Raw genomic sequence first — 23,572 nt, 5'->3', positions numbered from 1 at the left:
TTCCTTGAGAAATAGATGGAAAATGCGCTTGCTTAAAATCTTCTTTTTTTTTTTTTTTTTTTTTTTTAGTTACTTTTTTATTTAAATTTCTTTACCCAGCAGTTATCAAAACAAGTAACAGGATAACAGAAGAAAAACAATATAAGAGTTGTTTAAAACATTAAAAAGTACTTTCTTACTACGTTTTCCCCTTAGATCTATCTCCTCCTCCCCACCCTGCCCAATCGTTTGTGAATATGTGTTCGTTGTGGTTACCTAAAAGAGGATAAAAAGAAAATAGATCCCACAGGGGGGATCAGTGTAAGCTAAAATTGTGGAAAACGGAGAGATTCCATAGCCTGGAAATTATAGAAGAAAAGGTCAGGAGACGGGGCGAAAAGATCGGGGAGGAGCAATGAAAGAGAGGGAAGTAGAACCTTGGAGGCTCAGGACAGGGGGCACCGCTAGCCCCCTACAGAGGGCACCCCACTGCCCCCAGCCAAGGTCCCCACACTCACAAACTTCCCATAATTACCCTGTCTAGTAAGCCCCAATCTGTCTAGTAATCGCTACAGATTGTTGAGTTGATGGTCGCTACCCAGTTTTCTACCGATGGAGTGGTATGTGCCTGCCATTTCTGGGCAATTATCTTACATGCCTGGAATAGGCATCTTAATATAGCTTCCAAATTACCTGAAGGGACTCCATACTCCATAAGAGGCAGGTTGTGGCCACTGGTTCAAGAGAGGACCTAAAGACTTTAACCCTATCTATTGTTTCCACCCAATATCTAAATCGCTTCGGGCACTTCCAGACCATATGTATAAAATCCCCTGTCGCCTTGCACCTAGAGCATTTGTCGTTTTGTCTCCACCCAAGTTTAAACATTTTTTTAGGGGTGTGATATACTCCTGTTTAGTAAGAACAGGTGTGACAATTTCTGCGCAGGAGCAATTGAAACCAATGCTCCTTGCTCTAGGATCTTGTCCCACTGTTCGACAGTTACTGTTCCCACATCCCTTTCCCACCCTTCTCTGCTTTTAGAGGGACCTACTCTACTTATTGCTCTGGCCCCCAGAGTGGTGTACATCTCTGAAATTAGGCCTTTAGATGTTCTTGCCATAATTGTTTTAACCCCTTCCCGACCGCCGCATGTACATATACGTCGGCAGAATGGCACGTACAGGCACATTGGCGTACCTGTACGTCCCTGCCTAGACGTGGGTCGGGGGGCAGATCGGGACCCCCCCCCGCGACTTGCGGCGGTCGGGTCCCCTCGGGGAGCGATCCGGGACGACGGCGCAGCTATTTGTTTATAGCCGCTCCGTCGCGATCGCTCCCCGGAGCTGAAGAACGGGGAGAGCCGTGTGTAAGCACGGCTTCCCCGTGCTTCACTGTGTCGGCGCATCGATCGCGTCATCCCCTTTATAGGGAAGACACGATCAATGACGTCATTCCTACAGCCACACCCCCCTACTGTTGTAAACACACACACAGTGTACACCAAATCCTACAGCGCCACCTGTGGTTAACTCCCAAACTGCAACTGTCATTTTCACAATAAAGAATGCATTTTTTGCTGTGAAAATGACAAAAATCCCAAAAATGTGTAAAAATTGTCCGAAGTGTCCGCCATAATGTCGCAGTCACGAAAAAAATCGCTGATCGTTGCCATTAGTAGTAAAAAAAAAAATAATAATAAAAATGCAATAAAACTATCCCCTATTTTGTAAACGCTATAAATTTTGCGCAAACCAATCGATAAACGCTTATTGCGATTTTTTTTTTTTTACCAAAAATAGGTAGACGAATACGTATCGGCCTAAACTGAGGAAATTTTTTTTTTATATATGTTTTTGGGGGATATTTATTATAGCAAAAAGTAAAAAATATTGCATTTTTTTCAAAATTGTCGCTCTATTTTTGTTTATAGCGCAAAAAATAAAAACCGCCGAGGTGATCAAATACCGCCAAAAGAAAGCTCTATTTGTGGGAAAAAAAGGACGCCAATTTTGTTTGGGAGCCACGTCGCACGACCGCGCAATTGTCTGTTAAAGCGACGCAGTCCCAAACTGTAAAAACACCTTGGGTCTTTGGGCAGCAATATGGTCCGGGGCTTAAGTGGTTAAGGAAGGCGGGTATCTGGGTCCAAACGACTGTTTGTGATGTAAATTGTGCTTAGATGGCATGACGAATCTGAAGGTATTTATAAAACGTCTTATTTGATATATTATATTTCTGTCTTTAGATCTAAGAACGTTTTCATGATGCTACCCTCAAACAAATTAATTAAACGGTTTATACCCTGTCTCTCCCATTCCCAGGATTTCTCTATGCCAATTACTTCCCCTAAGTTTTTATTGTTCCATAGGGGGGAAATTCTGTTACCCCAGCATACCCCATCAATGCCTTCGTTGTCTGCCTTGTTTTACTAATTAGTTTTATAGTTGAGCATTTCTGGGGAAAAGAGTCTGCCTCTAAGGCTTCTACAAGTATCTTATGTGGGGTCCCCATTAATATCAGTCGATTTATTGGCGTTATCGGGCATTGGGGTTCCACAACTCGCTAGTTGTTGCAACTGAAATGCCAAAAAAGATAATCTCGGGTGTGGAACCGCCATGCCCCCCTCTTTTATGGGAAGTTGCATGGTCTGCAAACTGATCCTAGATTGTCCACCCCTCCAAATAAATTCTCTGAATAGAGACTCTATTCTCTTGAACCACGTTTGTCCTATCCAGATCAGGGAATTATGAAGCGGGTATAGTATCTGAGGTTGCCATATCATTTGTATTAAATTACAGCGTCCTGCTGCAGACAAAGGGAGACGTTTCCAAATGTCACTTTTTTGTTTTAATTTAAGTAATAAACGGACTATATTTTTATTTTAAATATTGGTTTATACCCAGATCCCCAAGTATTTTTTACATTTTTGTGACGACTTTCAATTGGGAGACTCCTGGCAATATCTGGACGCCAAGTGGGTCTAGTGGTAACAAAGCCCATTTTCCCAATTAATAACCAGACCTGAGAACTGTCCAAATTCCCCGACCATTTGCATCGCTGTATCTAGTGAGGCTTCTACATCTCCTAAAAAAAAAAACAGGACATCATCCGCAAACAGTGCTATCCTGTCGTCCTCCAGCTGTTTTCTAAACCCCTGTATGTCAGTCCTCGATCTGGTCATAATGGCCAGTGGCTCCATAGCAAGGACAAACAAGGGGGGAAAGGGGGCAGCCCTGTCTCGTCCCTCTCTCCAACTGGAATATTTCTGAAAGCTCATTGTTTTTATTTTAATTTTTGCTCGTGGTTCGCTGTATAATAGTTTAACCCATCTAACAAAAGAGGGACCAAAGCCGAAGCTCTCTAACACTTTCTACAAGTATGTCCATTCTAGTCTATCAAATGCCTTTGCAGCATCAAGAGACAGCACAGCCCTAGGGCCCTCGTTATCTGTTGCAATCTGCAAATTTGGGAAAACCCTTCTGATATTAATACTTGTTGACCTACTTGGTATAAAGCCCGACTGGTCGGGATGTATGAGATGATTAATGCATTTGTTTAAGCAGGTGGCAAGTATATTACTTCATTATAGTCTCCAACCGCTATTACTGGGATTCCTGTTTTATCCAACGTGAACTCCAACAGCTTATGTAGGACATAAAGTTAAATGGTGGGGGAATATAGATGTTGGCCAGAACATATGCTCTGTCCTCGATTGAGCAGAACAGAAAAATGTACCGACCCTGATAGTCTATAGAGGACTCGCTGCAGGAGAACACCATTCCTCTCCCCACCATTATTCTCACCCCTCTTGAATATAAGAAGTGTACCGAATGGTACTGGGATTGGAACTTCCAGCTGTTTAACTGGGCAACTGTATCCCTGGTCAAATGTGTCTCCTGAAGACAGAGGAGCCCAGGCGTCCCTCCCTCCCTCCAATAGTGACATAACCGAAGCTCTTTTAATCTGGTCCCCTAGACCTCGCACATTCCATGAGGTAATGGTCAACGTCTTATCCTGCATATAGAGATGTAGAAATAAATTAAGACATACAAATAACTAAACCAACAATGAAACTCTGTGCCTGTCTCCATTCTAGGTAGTCCCTTGAGTCAGTATCTTCCCTCCCCCCTCTCCACCTTCCATCCACTCCACCTGTGGCAACCAGAACACTAACAATAATGGTGTGTACTCTTTAATCCATACCCTTACCCTACCCTGCCCTCCCCTCCCCTGCCCTACTGGGCACCCCCTTGGGGCTTCACCTGTGACCTCCCCTCTCCTTCTTTGCCATACCCTCCACTCAACCCAACCTAGTGACAGTGACAATATTAACATGTACTTCCGGTTGTGTTCCCCATCTATCACACCATCATTCATCTACCTCACACAAACGTAGTGTCTCCCACTCTCTCTCCCCCCTGGATAGAGATCAATGCTTGCCTCTAAGAAATAAGCTGCACCCCTGTGTATAAGAAAAAAAAAAAGATCAAGTGAGTCTCCCATATGATGAACCACCTAGTGTTAAGGCCCTAGGACGGGCTAATCAAGTGTCATTAATAAACATTATTAGAACACTAAGAAATTAGAATATCACTAACATGTTACTAAAATGTCATTGGAGCTTATATAACAACCTCCCTTCCTTTACCGTTCCTTTACCCATAAAAAAAAAAAGAAAAAAAAAAGGCAGGGAACTGGATAGCCCCCTAAATGGGGGGGGGGGGGGAATAAAAAAAGAGATTTTCTTTGATACCTCCTCCCCTTAAGAGTCTATAGTTCTTTTTTATTGTCTTCCATCCATTGGGCCACTTCAACCGGAGCATTAAAGAAAAAAGTCCTGCCCAGAGCTGTTACTTGTAAGCGAGCCGTGTACAGGAGAGCATATGCAACTTTGTGTTTCTGCAGGGAACGCTTGATTGGTATAAATTCAGCTCTGCGTTTTTGGAGGTCTGGAGAGAAATCGGGGGAATATATTGAAACTCTAACCCCATTATACTGAATATCCCCTATCTCTCAAGCTTTTTGAAGCAGTGTCCCCTTGTCATTATAGTTGAGGAGCTTTAGGAGCATCGGCCTAGGGTACCCCCCTTGTTGAGGTGCTTTGAAGGAAACCCTATGGGCCCTCTCAATTGAGAAAAATGGTGAAAAAATATTGGGGCCAAAAATTTTCGTAAACCACCCCTCCATGAATACTATGTGGCTGGGGCCCTCACACCGCTCTGGAAGGCCAATCACTCTTGCATTGTTCCTACGAAGTCTATTTTCCCAATGCCCAAGTCGCACTATGCTCTTCACGCGCTGCCACCAGCCGCTCCAGGTACGCCAGACAGCACAGCGCTTCCCGCTGACTAGCAAGTTGGCATTCGCTGCGGCTTCAGAGCACAAACCTCCACCCCCGGGGATGTGGCTGATCTTGACTGGGGAAGTTGAGGTGGGGGGTGGGGGGAGAGGAGACACTACACGCACGTTCTCTCACTCACACGACAACCCTTGCATCCGGTTAAAGTGGAACGTCACTCTCTGTCAACATTAACTATTTTTAATCCTTATGCTGCTAGCATTAGTAAATAGATAGTAAAGTATATAATATGCTCCCTCCTCCCTTCTCCCTCCTCTCCACTGGGATTGTGTGGGAAATGGACAGGCAGTCTCCTGCCTGTCAGGTGAGAACATTGGTTCAGCGCTGCTGCCTTGCGATTGCTCGTGCGCACACACCCCCAGTACTAGCCCCACCCCCACGATGTCTCTGATGCCACTGCCAGGTGAAGCTCTCTTGAGAAAACCCGACCATAAGTATTTTTTATTTTTTTGGCCTTACACCCAGGCAGTCCCATTCATGTCTATTAAGATGCAGCGGCTGCACGGACACAGCCATTGGTCCCAATTTGATGGCTATGCAGGTGTGGTACCCGGAACACAGAGAGTGTGCATTTGGGGATACATGCGACTGTCACATTGGGACCCTCCGTTGTTATTGCAGCCATTGGATCTTAATAGACGTGAATGGGACTGCCTGCGGATGCACAGAACACCTAGCGGCTTTCTGAGATGGACACCCAAAAGCGCAAAAAGGATCTAGCCACGAAACATGAATTTTATTTCCCTTCCTTTTAGATACAAGAACAAAGCAGTCCAAAAGTCTGGTTTTCATACATTTACACGCAGCTTGAAACAAAGAGTGTTCCCATTTATAATGAAGGAACAATATATTGGCTATAACAAAAAAAAAAAAAAAGTTATAGGTCACAAGGAGACAGACAAAATGCAAGGTTACCAAATTTTCAATGATGCAGGAAACATATGCAGACACCCTCTAAATACTAAGCCACGTTCATTTTCCTAAGAAGATTAATGGGCGAGAAGAATTAACACATACGCAGAAAGCTCCTGAAGAGTATGTTGCCTTGTGAATATGCTGTATACGTTCCATTCCTTCCTTCCTTCCATTTTCAGTTGCCCAAACAATATAAACAATAAAGTGTGTATATTTATATCCCAAATTGTAATATATAGGGTGCCATTGACAGACAGGTATAAGTCTGCCATTCATATGCATTCCAGAAAAATCTCTGTTCTCTACAGTAAGGATGAGCTCCGGCGTGTTCGCACACTCCATGTGCAGAGCCCGCCAGGAAGTCGGCACCGCGCTGCGCTAATCACAGGCAGGGAGACATTATCCCGATGCTCGGCTGCAGAGATCGGGAAATTTCTCCCTGCCTGTGATTAGCGCAGCGCGGTGCCGACTTCCTGGCGGGCTCTGCACATGGAGTGTGCGAACACACCGGAGTTCATCCTTACAGTGTAATTGCTGACATCTTAGAAATGTAATTATACAGTACCCAGGTAAGTACAGTTACAACAGTTTTCAGCATCCTTGCTCTAAATCTGGTGCAATATAATTACCAAAATTAAATGCCCAATTAAATACAAAAAGCAACGGAAGCTGTGGAGGTTTACCTATACTGTAGCTACCATACACGGTGAAACAACTTGTCATTCATGATTTAAGTACCAGCTTACTACAATATTCACAACAAAAACAAACCTGAACCGTTGAGGACGCTTTACTAAAACCAGAGAGTGCAAAAATCTGATGCTGCTGTGTATGATGTCCAATCAGCTTCTAAATTCAGCTTGTTCCATTAAAGGGGTTGTAAAGACAAAAATATTTTCCTCTTAAATTAAAGTCTGACAGTAGCTGATAAAGTAAAAAGTAATGTTTTGCATTATAACTAGTTTGATACCTGTTGAAATCGAGCTTTTTTATTCACCTCCGTCACTCCTGAATCATTATTCTCACTGACTTCCTGGTTTGCGGTGCGCATTCATTCTTGCTACATCACGGCCTAATGGGAACTACAGTTCCCATTAGGCTTAGCCTCCATGCCTGTGAGGGATAAGAGCATCTTCACGCAGGGCTGTAGTCCTAGGGAGGGGGTGAGCACATTCTGCTTTCCACCATGCAAAACGGCTCAGATGCTTACTACTGACCTCTGAATTCCGCATTACTTGCTTCTGACCTCAAACTTTTCAAACCTTTCTTTACAATGGGGTCATTCTAGGTCATCTCCCTTCTTTTCTTTTTTTTTTTTTTTTTTATAAAGTGTGCTGCACGCTGGTGACCTGATCTCTTCCATGTTGTTCAAGTAGATCACACCTCTCCAAAGTTACCTACCCTTGCTCTAGAACATCACAAGCAGTTAGTGTAGGTAGGCACAGCCTCACTGTAAGGGACAATTTTTTTTTTTTATTTGCCCAGAGTTGTGCTTTAACAAACGGCAAAGGTCAAAGTCTGACCAACGATGGCATTAATGGGAAATGATTGTGAACCGCTAAGGTAAACTCTTTAGAGAAGTGGCAACTAGAGTCAGGTAATTGTAGAACTGTATGATAAGGCTTCTGTTTGATCTAGAACACAAAGGATCCCTGGTCACGCTTCAAAGGATAGGATCAACGGAACAGTTTAGCCACCTCCTGCCCCAGTTGCCCGTTTTAAAAACCATGCAGGCATTGCACTTTCCTATCCTTCCTTTTAAGATAACTGGGACAGGTCCTAGCAGTTTGTACAACCACTTGTGTTTGTGGTCAGCTGGGGTCCAGAGCCAAGACTTACAACTCTGTTCCTATTACTCATTGTTTACTTTGGCAGTACCATGCCTTCCTTGGCATTTTTTGTAAACTTCTGTTTATTGAATTTTAATTCCTTGGCATTTTTAGGATTTCAAGTGAGCTGAAAGCAAGCAACCATGTTTGACCTATTTGCCTCCTTTCTAGCAGCATTAGAATAATGCTATTGTGATCTATTGCTTTTTTTTTTTAAACGGCCAGAAGAAGATCGCTAGTATAGAAATGATCTGTTGCTGCAGAGATGAATAGGAGTTGGATTCGGCTCCACTGATGCAGACCCCTGAACAAAGCAACATTACAAAGTAAAATTAGACCATTTAATAAGATACACCTTCCTGTTAATATCCGAGTCCTGCAGAACGCATTAGGCACTGAATGACAATTAGGTTTGTGTGAGTGTCATTCAGCACACTTCTGCGAAAAAGCTCCAGTGTACCAATTCCTGCTTACTAAGATGTGACTCATTCTTACCTTGGTGCTGCGCTAATAATTTATGAAAATGGATTCTTTTGGCTTTTGTCCCACCATGTAATGTCGAAGGGGAAATATCCCTCCGTCTTCATGTACACTGCTGCTTGTAAATGAACGTTTAGAAGCAGTTGGGCGTTTTGTTTTCAGCTGCCCCTGAACTCTTCTCTGTTATCTTGTCAGTACATGTACACATGGTAGTTTATGGTCGTTTCTAGGCAGTTGAGTTAAGAAGCATTTTTTTGGAAAGCAAAAAAATGTTTTCAGGATGGATGTTTAGCCCAGGTTCACACTGGGATGTGGGAATGAAGCCGTGCGAGTTGTTGGTCTTGCTTTCGGCCGCTATTATAGACACATCTGTGCCGGTTTCTAAACATGCCGATGTAAATCCCGGGCCGAAATTGCAATAAGTAGTACAGAAAGTAACTTTTTTTTACATCTGTGCAGCACCGCAGATGTGGCGTTTCACAGATTAGGACGGTGCCAGTGCCACCAATTTGACATGTCCAAAAACGCACCAGTGTGGACCAGGGCTTGGAGGCATTTGAAATGCCAAATGCCTGTAAACGTGGTAACTCGCGTTTAGCCGAGTTTCGTTTTATAGGCGTTTTTAACCACTTCCAGACCCTGCACTGTATATATACGTCCTAATTTTAAAGATGGATATCTCGGTAACGGCAGCAGCTGCTGCCACAACCGAGGTATCCATCTTTAGTGCTAAGGGTCCTGTACACGATAACGGCGGTATTCGCGGCGAGATCGCCGTTATCGGTGGCGGGAGAGGGGCCCTCCCACCGCTCTCCCGCGCCCTCCATCGCTTACCGTTGCCGTCGGTAGCGGCGGAGGCGATCGGGTCTGTTCGGCAGCTGACTGGGGGTGCGAGTGAGGGAAAAATGTCCTTCACCCGTCCCCGTAGCTCTGCTGGGCGGAAGTGACGTCAAAACGTCAGTCCCGCCCAGCGTCTTAAAGAAACATTTTTTTTTTTTTTTTTGTCATTTGAAAAAATTACAGTTTAAATTTTTTTTTCTTGCATTTTAGTCTAAATATGAGATCCGAGGTCTTTTTGACCCCAGATCTCATATTTAAGAGGACCTGTCATGCTTTTTTCTATTACAAGGGATGTTTACATTCCTTGTAATAGGAATAAAAGTGATAAAAAAAATTTTTTCAGTGTAAAAAGTAATAAAATAAATAAAAATAAATAAGAAAACAAAAACATTTTTTTTTAAAGCGCCCCGTCCCGACGAGCTCGTGCGCAGAAGCGAACGCATACGCAAGTAGCGCCTGCATATGAAAACTGTGTTCAAACCACACATGTGAGGTATCGCCGCGATCGTTAGAGCGAGAGCAATAATTCTAGCCCTAGACCTCCTCTGTAACTCAAAAAATGTAACCTGTAGAATTTTTTAAACGTCGCCTATCAAGATTTTTAAGGGTAAAAGTTTGACGCCATGCCACGAGCGGGCGCAATTTTTAAGCGTGACATGTTGGGTATCATTTTACTCGGTGTAACATTATCTTTCACAATATATAAAAAAATTGGGCCAAATTTATTGTCTTATTTTTTAATTAAAAAAAGTGAATTTTTTAAAAAAAAAGTGCGCTTGTAAGACCGCTGCGCAAATACGGTGTGACAAAAAGTATTGGAATGACCGCCATTTTATTCTCTAGGGTGTTAGAAAACAATATATATAATGTTTGGGGGTTTTAAGCAATTTTCTAGCAGAAAAAACAGTTTGTCTTGCAAACACCAAATCTGAAAAACACCTAAGGTCCTTAAGTGGTTAATGAAGAAACATTTTCGACTATCTTTAATGTAAAAAACGCTTCTAAATGCAAAACGCGGCATGTAAACGCGGCACAACGGACGTTTTTAAACGTCGGTTACTATCTGTCAAGTTAAATAGTTCAGGAGAGGTTTTAAAATGTCCGGTGAACATGAAGCCTATAACATCAAAGCTTGGATTTTGGAGTTTACTATGTAAAAAGCACCCTGAGGCCTTACTATTATAAAAAAAAAACACTGACGTGGTATCAGTGTATTTAAAGAGCTTTGCCAATTATATTCTAGGATAAATCTAGCTTTTTATGTAAAAAAACCCTCACCAGGCACGGCAGCAATTTCTAGTATGTTTGTAACCCCCCTGTGTGTTTAAACAGCTGAGGGAAGCATTTAGGACCAGGTTTAAATACTGCAAAAAGTGTTTTTACTAGTTCCTATAACTAACACCAAAGCCAAAAGTAGCTGCTGAAAAAGCTAAAATGCCCATGCTTGTGCATGTGGCTGGTATTTTGTATGCTTGTCTGTTTTTTTTCATTGTATCATGGTTATTTTTACAGGGTCTGATAGTGCCTTTTATAACATCTTTACAACTGAATTTATAGTAAGTGTATTGCTGAATGGACTTAAACACAAGCATGACACAGATGCCAAAACCTTGAATTTCAACAATTTCACACATTTGCTGAAATAAGACAGTGAAGCTAAGAACAGTATATATATATATATATATATATATATATATATATATATATATATATATATATATATATATATATATATATATATATATACTTTTTATTACAGCTTACCTGTAAAATAATTTTCTTGGAGTACATCATGGGACACCGAGGTCCCTACCCTTCTTTTGGGATTTAGACATATTGCTTTGCTACAAAAACTGATTTTATATATATATATCTCTATCCTCTCTATCCTCTCTATCTCTCTCTCTATATCCTCTCTATCTCTCTCTCTCTCTATATCCTCTCTATCTCTCTCTATATCCTCTCTATCTCTCTCTCTCTCTCTATATCCTCTCTATCTCTCTCTCTATCTCTCTCTCTATATCCTCTCTATCTCTCTCTCTCTCTCTATATCCTCTCTATCTCTCTCTCTCTATATCCTCTCTATCTCTATCCTCTCTATCCTCTCTATCCTCTCTATCCTCTCTATCCTCTCTATCCTCTCTATCTTCTCTATCCTCTCTATCTCTCTCTCTCTATATCCTCTCTATCCTCTCTATCTATCTATCTATCTATCTATCTATCTATCTATCTCTCTCTCTATATCCTCTATCTATCTATCTATCTATCTATCTATCTATCTATCTATCTATCTATCTATCTATCTATCTCTCTCTCTCTCTCTCTCTCTCTCTCTCTCTCTCTCTCTCTCTCTCTCTCTCTATATCCTCTCTATCTCTCTCTCTCTATATCCTCTCTATCTCTCTCTCTCTCTCTATATCCTCTCTATCCTCTCTATCCTCTCTATCTTCTCTATCTTCTCTATCCTCTCTATCTTCTCTATCCTCTCTATCTCTCTCTCTCTATATCCTCTCTATCTATCTATCTATCTCTCTCTCTATATCCTCTATCTATCTATCTATCTATCTATCTCTCTCTCTATATCCTATCTATCTATCTCTCTATCTCTCTATCTCTCTATCTCTCTATCTCTCTATCTCTCTATCTATCTATCTATCTATCTATCTATCTATCTCTATCTATCTATCTATCTATCATCTTTTTTGCGATATTTATTTTAGCAAAAAGGTAAAACTTGTTTTTCTTTTTCAAAATTGACAGTTTTTTTATTTATTTATTTATAGCACAAAAAAATAAAAAGAGATGATCAAATGCCAGCAAAAGAAAGCTCTATTTGTGGGGGGAAAAAGAACATACGTTTTGTTTGCGCGGCCATGCAATGTTGTATACAATCGGTTAAAGGGGCGCAGTGCCGTTTTTGCAAAAAATGGCCTGGTCATTAAGGGGGTAAAACCTTCTGTGGCTGAAGGGGTTAAAAGAGCATTCTAATTTACCTATCGATTTTTAAATCTTTTGATTATTAACTTTTTGACAGGTAAAGGCAGTTTTATTTTTGGTATGTATGTGTTTTATCTATCTGTCTTACCTTGAATGATGAATTTGCGATACCTTTTAATTTAAAAGACAATTCTGGGGAAATCTGCCAAACAAGATATTATTTGTCTAGCTTTAATTACATTTTAATTAAATCTATGTATACATTTTACTTTCTTTTTATGGAAAGAAGGAATTCTGTCGGCTGCATTAGCGTGATTGTTTTGGCTCTAACAGAGGTAGAAATGGCAGCTCTGCAAAATGTTTCATCAGTCTGCACTGGCAGTCATAATGAGCTGTACAAATATTGCAGATGCTTGGCACCTTCTTTACTTGGAAAAATCCCAGGTGATGGCACCATTCTTAAATGACAAGTGTGGGGAAAAGGAAAAAAAATGAACATTCATACGCATCTAGATGGCTGCCGCTGACCCTGGTATTGCTGATCGCTCAGTTCTCAGGTCCACTCTTTTTTCCTACTCTGCTCCTCCAGCGATCACTGGAGCACCGGGCTGTGGAGGAGGCATGAGCGGCTGGCTCACCCCCTCAGCAGTGCACTGAGAGGCTGAGCCAGCTATTGATCCTGCCCAGTGGTGACTGGTGCTCAAAGTTTTTGGGGGGGCGCAAGCAAACTGAAATTTTTTCAATAAAAAAAAACATCAAACGCTGCCACTGTGACCCCCCCGCTCACCATCTGCCCGGCACTTACCCTGTCTCAGTGGCGGGTCAGGCATGCAGGTGATGGCAGCGAGCAGTGGGATCTTGCAGCGGGTCAGACAGCGGCTCCTGTGTCCTCCGTGCATCTCCTCACTCCTCCTGATAGGCGGGCAATCATTGTGCCTGTCCCTTTCAGCCAGTCGGGGGACGGGTAACAGACCCACGCACCTGCTTGGCAGAGAGGTGGTTCAGTAGACTTTCCTTCATGAAACTACATGATCAATGTAAATCTTGTGCAGGTAAGAAGGTTTAGAATGCCTTTATTTATCGGCAGGTAAGTCCTGTAAGCAAGGCCGCTGATAGGGGGGGACCACCGGAGCTTCTGTACGCCCGCGGGGCCCGCACACGCACAGGGGCCCGGACAGGGAGACAAATCGGTGCGGTATAACAAATACAGAAAGATCCATCTAGCAGCTGAAAGACAATTTCTCTCCCTCCTGTCGGTTTTCAGCTGCTGGATGCATCTGAAAGCAGCGCTGCCTGTCTTTCTCTGGTGGAACATAGAGAGATGTGTTACTGTTAGGACACTGAGAGCGGGGGAAATGTCATTTACGGGCCCCTTCCTAAGGCTGTCTTAATACACAGGCACCTCTGAGAACTGCCCAGGGGTCCTTGGGGGGGGGGGGGGGGGGGGGGAGGGGGGCTACAAGTTTCCTCACACTGCTCCCAGCAGTTCTCTGGTAACAAGTTCCCTTCATATTGGTCGGCTCTTTCCGTACAGGTCAGTTCTGTAATGTATCTTGTGTTCAGATTCCTAATGTCTGTCTCTCTCCCTCCCTGGCATCTTCCTTCCCACCTCAGCCACTATCTCTTCCTGCTTTCCTTTCATCCTCACACAGGTCACCCATCCATCTCTGCCTGTCACACGGCTTTTCTCCCACATGTTAACCCTCGCTGCTCGCAGCCTCTTCTCCAGCCTTCCAGACATTCTTTTCCTGACACTTTACAAACAATAGTCCCTCACTCCCCTCCCCCTCCCAGTCTTCTTCTCTGCAGACACTTCACCTTCACAGGTGTGTGCCCCTCCATACACAAACACCATAACTGGCTGGAATCCCCCAACACTGAATCTTTACTAGTTATTGGAATCTCCCCCTCTCCCCCTCCCTGACAGAAAGCCTATTTGCTTTTATTATGCTGTGGCTATTCCTCACCAGCCAACAGTATGCCCATCACTGACCATCCCTCTCCAGTCCCCTCCACCCCATCTATATCCCCCTTCTCTCATTCTATCACAAATCCTCCTCCTCTATTTTTTTTTTTTATCCCTATACAGAACAGAATTCCCCCAGTCTCACTCCAGTTCTTCCCTGCCCATCCCCCATCTCCTACCCACCTCCACCCCCTCCTCCTTCTCCCTTACCCCATGGTTCCCATCTCCACCCCCCCCCCCCTATTTTTTTCAGAGTTTTTTTTTTAGCTAAATGGCTTCCTTTACCTTACTGCAGTCCTGGTTTCATGTCCTCATTGTTCGTTTTTGCTTTGATGTTGCTGTAATTCCTCTCTGTTCTGGACACTTCCTGGTTGTCTGTTTCCTGATCACTACAGTACTGGGAGATTTCTCACTGTGGTGACTAATCAAGGAGGTGTGATTACTGTGTGTCAGCACCAATCAAGTTTCGTTTTACAAAGCATCACTGCCCTCTATTGGCTCTTTGGCTCTGTACATCAGGGAACCAGGAAACAGCAAAAACGAAACTAAACTGCAGGTTCATTATATGATTGGTTTTTATCTATTTTTAATATTTTTTAAAAGGAATCAGTTAACTATGTCTCTATACCCTGTAAACAGTCATTTCAGCAAAAAAATGTTTTTCCTTTAGATTTCTGCCTGCTTGTTGCTGGCAGAAATCTGCCCACACCATGACATTGCCACACAATAATAAAGATCTAATTTCAAATATCTATTTGTATGCCAATTTAAAACGGTTTATTGATATTATTTATTTTTACTCTGTATGCCAAAGGCTGTTTTTTTATTTTTGTAAACATGTGACCAGCAGCAGAGGACTAGAAGCTCCTCCTGCTTGTGTTTCCCTGCAGACAGGCTGGGAAAGATCTGTGTCATGTGACTATATGTGTATATCCATTAGGAAAAATGTATTTTATATGGGTTTTTCTTATTAAAATAAATACAGTGCCATTATCCACATACAGAAATAGAAGGGACAATGTAAATTGAACCGTGTGCGTTTAGTATCACTTTAGGATTCATTGCTCTGTAAACAACATTTATAAATGTAGTTTTAGAGATGAATTTTGTGGTTGGCACTAATTATTGTTGCATTGAATAATGAACCTTTTTGTTTTATTTCAGGACGATTGGAATGATATTGGTTTGCTGAAAAAAAGAGATCCACACAGCATAAATGAAGAAGAAAAAACGCAAAACTTGGAGACCCTTCCACCGGGTAAAAATCTCAATTGGTGTTGATGTCATTTATTCAGCTATATCTATAAAAAGAAAAGTGTAATTTTTCTGTTTTTCCAGTTTTCATTGAAGTGTTTAATTGCCTTTACTTGTCCAAACTAACAACCTGTTAGAATGTCTTTTTTTGTGAAACATTTTAGCAATTGTTAGTCTGGGTTGTACTGTGTGTGCCATAAAAAAGTCACCCAAGTGCTTTTGATTGGACACTGTACTCCCTGCTCTGCTTTCTATCTAGCAATTCCCATGCTGCAATCACCAGCAGTTTTCCACAAAAAAAAAAAAAAATGTATTGATGGGGAGCTGGACCCAGATTGTGCATGGGGACATGTGTCCACTCCATAGCTTGAGTGTTCTGGAATGGAATGGAGAACCCCAGAATAGTCTATAGAGTCCAATATAAAAGAACGAAAATGCCACAACTCAAGCATAAGTCCAATAAATATTTATTATTCACAACAAGAGGTCAGAAGGTGCAGCTAAGTACAGAGTGCATTTCTGGCACAGCAACCGGTATTGTTTTGTAATTCTAGAGGCTTTTAAAAAGAGAAAATGGGCGTAAAAGCCGGTTCACACAGGGACGACCTGGGATCTGACTTTAAGTTGCCCTAAGTCGTCCCAAGTCGTGTAGTTGAGAAAATCAATGGAAGTGAATGTACCCATTGATTTCAATGGCAGTCGCCTCAGAAGTCGGATCAGTGTCTTAACTGAAGAAACTTTACAGGAAGAGAACATACATTTCTCAGGCAAACCTCTCCCGCAGAGCTGATTGTTGTTAGATTGGCCACTGGAAAGCCTCCTGTCCTGGAGGCGACTTGAAGTTGCCTTGTAAGTTGCCTGATGATTCATACTCAAGTCGTCTACAAGTTGCCTCCCAAAGTCGTGCTGAAAGTCGTGTTGCCCCAGTGTGAACCGACTCTTAATGTGCATGTATTGCAGATATGTACTGTACCTATTGGCAGAAATTGTGTTTTTTAAAGTGGAACTACATTGTATGAGACAAAAAGGAACAGTTACTCAAAAAACGGTAATTGACTTTAGAGGCAAGACGGGAATATCAAAAATATAAATTTTATTACAAAAAATAGAAAATTTACAAAACCGATCAAGAAAAACCATATAGGATATATGATATGGAAAATATCCTCTGTGCATCGTCTACCCGTTTCGCCGATGGGCTTCCTCAGGACGAGCAGAAGAGAGTAATAGCAGAAAAATACATTTCATTATCTGAAATGAAACATATTATATTTAACATATTGACGGACAGAAAAAGTTTTAATGGTTTTAAAATTAAAATAAATATGAATGTAAAATAAACATGCATAGAAATTCTCTCATAGCACCAAAATGAGTAGCAGCTATCCAGTATTACCTTAGATTAATCCGGATCATATGCATATATGTCGAAGATCAAAACAGGAGTTCCAAATATAGTAGAAAAGGGCCAGAGATCTCTCCAAAAACTCTAGTGGGCAAACAAGATTGCAACAATAAATAATAATGAAAGATGGAAGAAGGGAATAGTACCGCGGGGGATAGACTAAAGGGTAAGTATATAACATACCCAAAAAAGGGTCTCCCTCTACCTAGAGTGTCGGTTGTGGAAGTGCACTATCTGTTCAGGGAACCCGTTCTATAAATAAACGGAACAGTAAACATATGTGGCACTGTATATATGAGCATCACAAACTAAAAGCACTCTTCATTTATTTTTAATATTAAAAGCAAACTCCCCCATCCATCCATGTCTCCATGCTTAATTTTTCTGAGAAATCACTTTGAAAAGCCCCCCTTCCCTGGCATTTCTGCCTGTGGCCATCTTGAGTAATGGCAGATGATTCATGTAGCATTTACTTCCTGGAATCCATCTGCCCTTGGCTTAGGCAGGAAGGAGGGTGTGCTTAGTTGAGCGAACCCCTCCTCTCCTCCTGAAGACTCTTGGGATGTATGACATTATTTGCCTATGCATGGAAACCAAGAAGCAACTAAAGAAATGTAAAAAAAAAAAAAAAAGCTGCTCAAAACAGGTTAATATTAATATACCATCCTATCTATTTACTAATGCTAGCAGCCTAATGATTCAAAATAGTCAATGTTGATTGAGAGAGTGACGTTCCACTTTAAAACCTACAAAATGTCTCTTCAAAATGTTATATTTATAAAAAAGATTTTTTTTATCTGTGCACCAATAAGATTCATTGCCTATGCAGGCGCATAATCAAAAAAGTGGCCAGGCGTTCTCAGGACTACGAATAGGAGCCAAACTAATATTAAGGTTACTTTGAGAAAAGTCAAAGACAGGAGAGCAGCTCCATCCAAGTGCAGCATTATTGAAACATTTTATTCCATAAAAGACAATTGGTAACTCCACTTGTGGGGAAGACGATCTTGCTGGTGAAGAGGCAGTTGGTACACCGGTGGCTCTCAGAGCTTCCAGAGACTCGGGATGACTATTGTGAGAGGCAGAGAGCTGGAGCAGGGTGGGGGGGACAGGTAGAGATGGACAGAGAAGGGCAGAGCACAGACTAAGACATGTGTATGCATGCATGGACTTTCTTTGTACTGCACATGTGCAGACTCCTATTGCGGAGGGCAGAGCAGCAGCATGAAGTCCAGAGGAAAGCTGAGGGCACTGGCTTCAACTGCCCTCAGTTAAAATGGCTGCAGCGACATTTAGTGCAAGTGCAGTTACAGCCTGCTTTTTTACATAGAAAAATGGCAGATTTGGAAAAATTAAATAGATGAATTATATCATCGGATTTTTACATGCTGCTGCATGTATTTTTTACCATTTTTTTTTTTAGGGTGTGACTGAAGTTTCTCTTTTTTTGGACTTTTCATACTACTTTATCACTTGTTCAAAATACCTTAAAGTGGAGATCCACCCATAAATGGAACTTCCGCTCATCCAGTCGTCCCCCCTAACCCCCCTCCCCCTCCGGTGTGACATTTGGGGGGGGGGGGAGGGAGCAGATACCTGTCTAATCCAGGTATTTGATCCCACTTCTGACAAAAGATTCCCACAGCGATCTACACCATGTCCATCCCCCTCCTCCATTCCCTCACTGTCTTCTTGGAGACGCACAGGTCCCAGAAGACAGCAGGGACCAGTCAGAATGCGCAGCGTGCCTTGCACATGCGCAGTAGGGAAACGGGCTGTGAAGCCACAAGTCTTCACTTCACAATTCCCTTACTTAAGATTCCGGGACCTCAACCTCGAGCTGAAGGATGAGTCGGTTGAAAGTTGGCAGCTACAGTACTTGTAATTTTTTATTTTTGCAGGCAGAACTCCACTTTAAAATTACCTGCCCACGTGCTCAACTATTTAATTACTGTTGTATGGACATTTTGCAGTTCTTAGTGTTTTTTTTTTTTTTCTAATTGCTTTGATGAATATCCCCTCTGCATAGTGGAAAGAATGACAAATTGTATCCGGATTAGAGATAAGTGAACTGATCCATGTGAGTTTTTGCAGTGGACGGGGCTGATTTGATGCTTTCATTCACTCATCCCATTTCAAGCTCCTGAAATAGCTAGCACTATCTAGAATCTAGAAGATTAAAAAAATGGATCCACGTGTTCTATCCGGCATTCTTTCTTGTAATTGCCATATTCTTCTTCTTGGGCTAAGTGCATATATATATATATATATATATATATATATATATATATATATAGCCCAAGAAGAAGAATGAATATATATATATATATATATATATATATATATATATATATATATATATATAGCCCAAGAAGAAGAATGAATATATATATATATATATATATATATATATATATATATATATATATATATATATATATATATATATATATATATATATATATATTGCAATGTGGGGTTTTCCCTTCTCCTTCATTAAATGCGATTTTATAAAATTTTACTCATTAGTTTAGTACAAAAATAAGCCAATAATACTGTTTTGAAATTGCAGTTCTAAGGTGTGAAATATATCTTTTAAATTGCTTCCTCTGCCAGGTTCATTATTGTGGAGGTACAAAGAGGGATGGTGATAGGCTGAGGGATCGTTAATAACATAAACAAAACAAAGAAAATATATATGTATGATGCTGATGCCTCTGATGTGTGATATTTGGGCTATTCGAGTAATAGAAAAAATAATTTAAAATGGCACATAATATGTGAATTGTTTTTAGATCTCTTCTGATGAGAAGCATACTGGATCTTTATTTTGGATACCAGGCAGACTGATGGCTTTAAATTGAACTGTCAGTTTTAAAACTCTAATCCCTGACTTTGTGTTACACGATTGAGAAAACTTGAGATTGACCACTATATGAGATCAAATATAGGTATAGGGCTGGTTTTTGCTACTGGCAACCTACTAAGGAACTATACAAGTAGAAGGACCTTTTGATATTCTTTAGGGTTTTCAATGGGGGTTTTTGGCCGTCAAGATATTGTTTTAAAAGCTGCTAGAACCCAATTTTAATTGGTGACTTACATTTTGTTAGTCTATTTTGCTGCTATCGCCAAGGCCTGAATTTGTTTTCTTTGAGGAACACGCAAAACAAATTTAGCTGGATTTGGACCCCATGGATACAATATACCCATCCATCACTGTCCCCACAGAGAGCTATACTTAATTATAATAGTCCAGATCTGGGACGCTGGTCTTAGGTCTTTTTTTTTTTTTTTTTTTCTTTCTTTCTTTTGCACGCTCGCCTTTTCTCTTTCTCGCTCGCCTTTTCTCTTTCTCGCTCGCCTTTTCTCTTTCTCGCTCGCCTTTTCTCTTTCTCGCTCGCCTTTTCTCTTTCTCGCTCGCCCTTTCTCTTTCCCGCTCTCCCTTTCTCTTTCTCGCTCTCCCTTTCTCTTTCTCGCTCTCCCTTTCTCTTTCTCGCTCGCCCTTTCTCTTTCTCGCTCTCCCTTTCTCTTTCTCGCTCTCCCTTTCTCTTTCTCGCTCGCCCTTTCTCTTTCTCGCTCGCCCTTTCTCTTTCTCGCTCGCCCTTTCTCTTTCTCGCTCGCCCTTTCTCTTTCTCGCTCGCCCTTTCTCTTTCTCGCTCGCCCTTTCTCTTTCTCGCTCGCCCTTTCTCTTTCTCGCTCGCCCTTTCTCTTTCTCGCTCGCCCTTTCTCTTTCTCGCTCGCCCTTTCTCTTTCTCGCTCGCTCTTTCTCGCTCGCCCTTTCTCTTTCTCGCTCGCCCTTTCTCTTTCTCGCTCGCCCTTTCTCTTTCTCTTTCTCGCTCGCCCTTTCTCTTTCTCTTTCTCGCTCGCCCTTTCTCTTTCTCTTTCTCGCTCGCCCTTTCTCTTTCTCTTTCTCGCTCGCCCTTTCTCTTTCTCTTTCTCGCTCGCCCTTTCTCTTTCTCTTTCTCGCTCGCCCTTTCTCTTTCTCGCTCGCCCTTTCTCTTTCTCGCTCGCCCTTTCTCTTTCTCGCCCGCCCTTTCTCTTTCTCGCCCGCCCTTTCTCTTTCTCGCCCGCCCTTTCGCTTTCTCGCTCGCCCTTTCGCTTTCTCGCTCGCCCTTTCTCTTTCTCTTTCTCGCTCGCCCTTTCTCTTTCTCTTTCTCGCCCGCACTTTCTCTTTCTCGCTCGCCCTTTCTCTTTCTCGCTCGCCCTTTCTCTTTCTCGCTCGCCCTTTCTCTTTCTCGCTCGCCCTTTCTCTTTCTCGCTCGCCCTTTCTCTTTCTCGCTCGCCCTTTCTCTTTCTCGCTCGCCCTTTCTCTTTCTCTTTCTCGCTCGCCCTTTCTCTTTCTCTTTCTCGCTCGCCCTTTCTCTTTCTCTTTCTCGCTCGTCCTTTCTCTTTCTCTTTCTCGCCCGCACTTTCTCTTTCTCGCTCGCCCTTTCTCTTTCTCGCTCGCCCTTTCTCTTTCTCTTTCTCGCTCGCCCTTTCTCTTTCTCTTTCTCGCTCGCCCTTTCTCTTTCTCGCTCGCCCTTTCTCTTTCTCTTTCTCGCTCGCCCTTTCTCTTTCTCGCTCGCCCTTTCTCTTTCTCTTTCTCGCTCGCCCTTTCTCTTTCTCTTTCTCGCTCGCCCTTTCTCTTTCTCGCTCACACTTTCTCTTTCTCTTTCTCGCCCGCCCTTTCTCTTTCTCGCTCGCCCTTTCGCTTTCTTTCTCGCTCGCCCTTTCGCTTTCTTTCTCGCTATTCAGACTTGATGTTTTAATCTGCTTAATGTTTCACTTCCTGTGAAAAAGTTACCTGGCCCATTGATACCTACTCTAACTTGCAGGCTATACATTTTGTTTATTAATAAGAGTTTTCATGTTCTCCCTGTGCCTGAGTGGGTTTCCGCCAGGTTTCCTCCTACACTCCAAAGACATGCTGGTGGGTTAATTGGCCCTAGTATGTGTATGTATGAATGTGAGTTGGGGATCTTGGCCTGTAAGCTCCTTGAGGGCATGGACTAATGTGACTATACAATATATGGGTAAAGCATTGCATAAATGAACAGTGTTATAGAAGTACATGTAATAAATAAATATACATTTTAGGGTTGGTGTCGATTTGATATCAGTTTTGACATCCGTTTGAGATGCTATTGAGTTCATTCAGGCTTGTATTGAGTTGAAAATTCACTTGAAATGAACAGCCCGTTGACGCAGGCTCTTGCTAAGCTACATACTCAAGGTTATGGAATTTTCCATCCATATACAGTAACACTGGTATTGTAACAATGTATAAATGCAGTGTTTTATATATGGTAAAACATTATCTTCATGTTAACTTTCAATAAATTTGTTCTTGTATGATTGGGAGCTGTCATTTGGTGGTGGTATCTAATACACACTATTAAGTTTTCTGCAGATTTTTGTCTTCAGATTTACCAAAACCATATAATATGAGGTCAAACCTCAAGGCCCTTGTACTACATGGTTTTGGTAAATCTGAAGACAAAAATCTGCAGAAATCTAATAGTGTGTATGGAAAGGCAGTAAGATCCATGACCCTTCTGCACCCCTGTGACACAATTCTCCTTTTTTCAACTTGTTCAATGTCCTCTTTGCCCTTACATGTCTATGGAAACCCAAAACCTACTTACAGGTCAAATGCACCTGTCAGCAATTAAATGTTAAATAAACCCAGAAGCATCTCAAAGTGATGCCATCAACACAAGTTCAACACCTATTAACATAGGCCCATAATTTGTTAAATGCATTCCAGGTGCATCCAAAACAAAAGGCGTTTTAGGGCCGGTTCACACTGCTGCGTGGTGCAAAATCGCATGTGATTCGCACTGCAAATCACATGCAATGTCCGTGCGATGTGATTTCAGCCATACAGATGGTTTGGCTGAAATCACATCTCATTCGGACTAAACTCGCACAGGGCCCTTTTTTTTTGGTCCGCACCAGAATCGGGTCACATGGGTGTTCACACCTCTGCGATCCGATTCATGTCCGAACTGACAGTTCGAAGTGCAATATGCTAGCTGAAATGGGGGGGGGGTGTTAACATTGTATGACACTCCCCAGCAGTTCGCATATGGCCGTGTGAACTGCCCTGCGAGTCGGGTGCAATGCGGGAACCTGCAATGGATTCGCAGGGTTCCCGTATCGCACTAGTGTGAACTGAGCCTTAAGGTCTTCGTGTTACAGCTCATTTATCTAAAGCCGTTGCAGCCTAAATACCTGGGTGTACAGGTCTCTGCATTAGCTTCTGATTTCATCCTATTAAATCTGACCCCGGTTCTGCTAGACACTCAGTCCAGGCTCAAGGCATGGAGTAATCTCCCGCTGTCTGTGTGGGGGAGGGTAAACCTCATTAAAATGAAGATAGTACCCAAGCTGATCTACCTCTTCCGCCATTCCCCACAGTGGATACCCAAGTCATTTTTCAACAAACTAAACCAGATCTTCTCTTCCTTTGTATGGGGCCCTTCCCCGCCCAGGTACAAACTCGCGACTCTGATGAGGCCGCGAACACAAGGGGGAATGGCGTTCCCCGACTGTCACAAGTACTTCCTAGCAACACAATTGGTGACTGCAGCCTGGTGGTTGCGGCCGGATGGGACCAACAC

The 23,572-nt window shown here is 42.3% G+C and overlaps 1 protein-coding gene across 2 annotated transcripts in view; it reads left to right on the top strand.

Moving 5' to 3' along the window:
- The window catches only part of GALNT2 (polypeptide N-acetylgalactosaminyltransferase 2), a 183,146-nt gene that overhangs the window by 40,740 nt on the left and 118,834 nt on the right, over positions 1-23,572 (top strand). For both annotated transcript variants that reach the window (XM_040351011.1, XM_040351009.1), the window contains exon 2: positions 15,473-15,566. In XM_040351011.1, the coding sequence (XP_040206945.1) occupies positions 15,473-15,566 (94 nt within the window). The remainder of the gene's footprint in view (positions 1-15,472; positions 15,567-23,572) is intronic.

The sequence above is a fragment of the Rana temporaria genome, chromosome 4, assembly GCF_905171775.1.
Source record: "Rana temporaria chromosome 4, aRanTem1.1, whole genome shotgun sequence".
NCBI lineage: Eukaryota > Metazoa > Chordata > Amphibia > Anura > Ranidae > Rana > Rana temporaria.
This window is presented reverse-complemented; position numbering and strand designations above follow the sequence as displayed.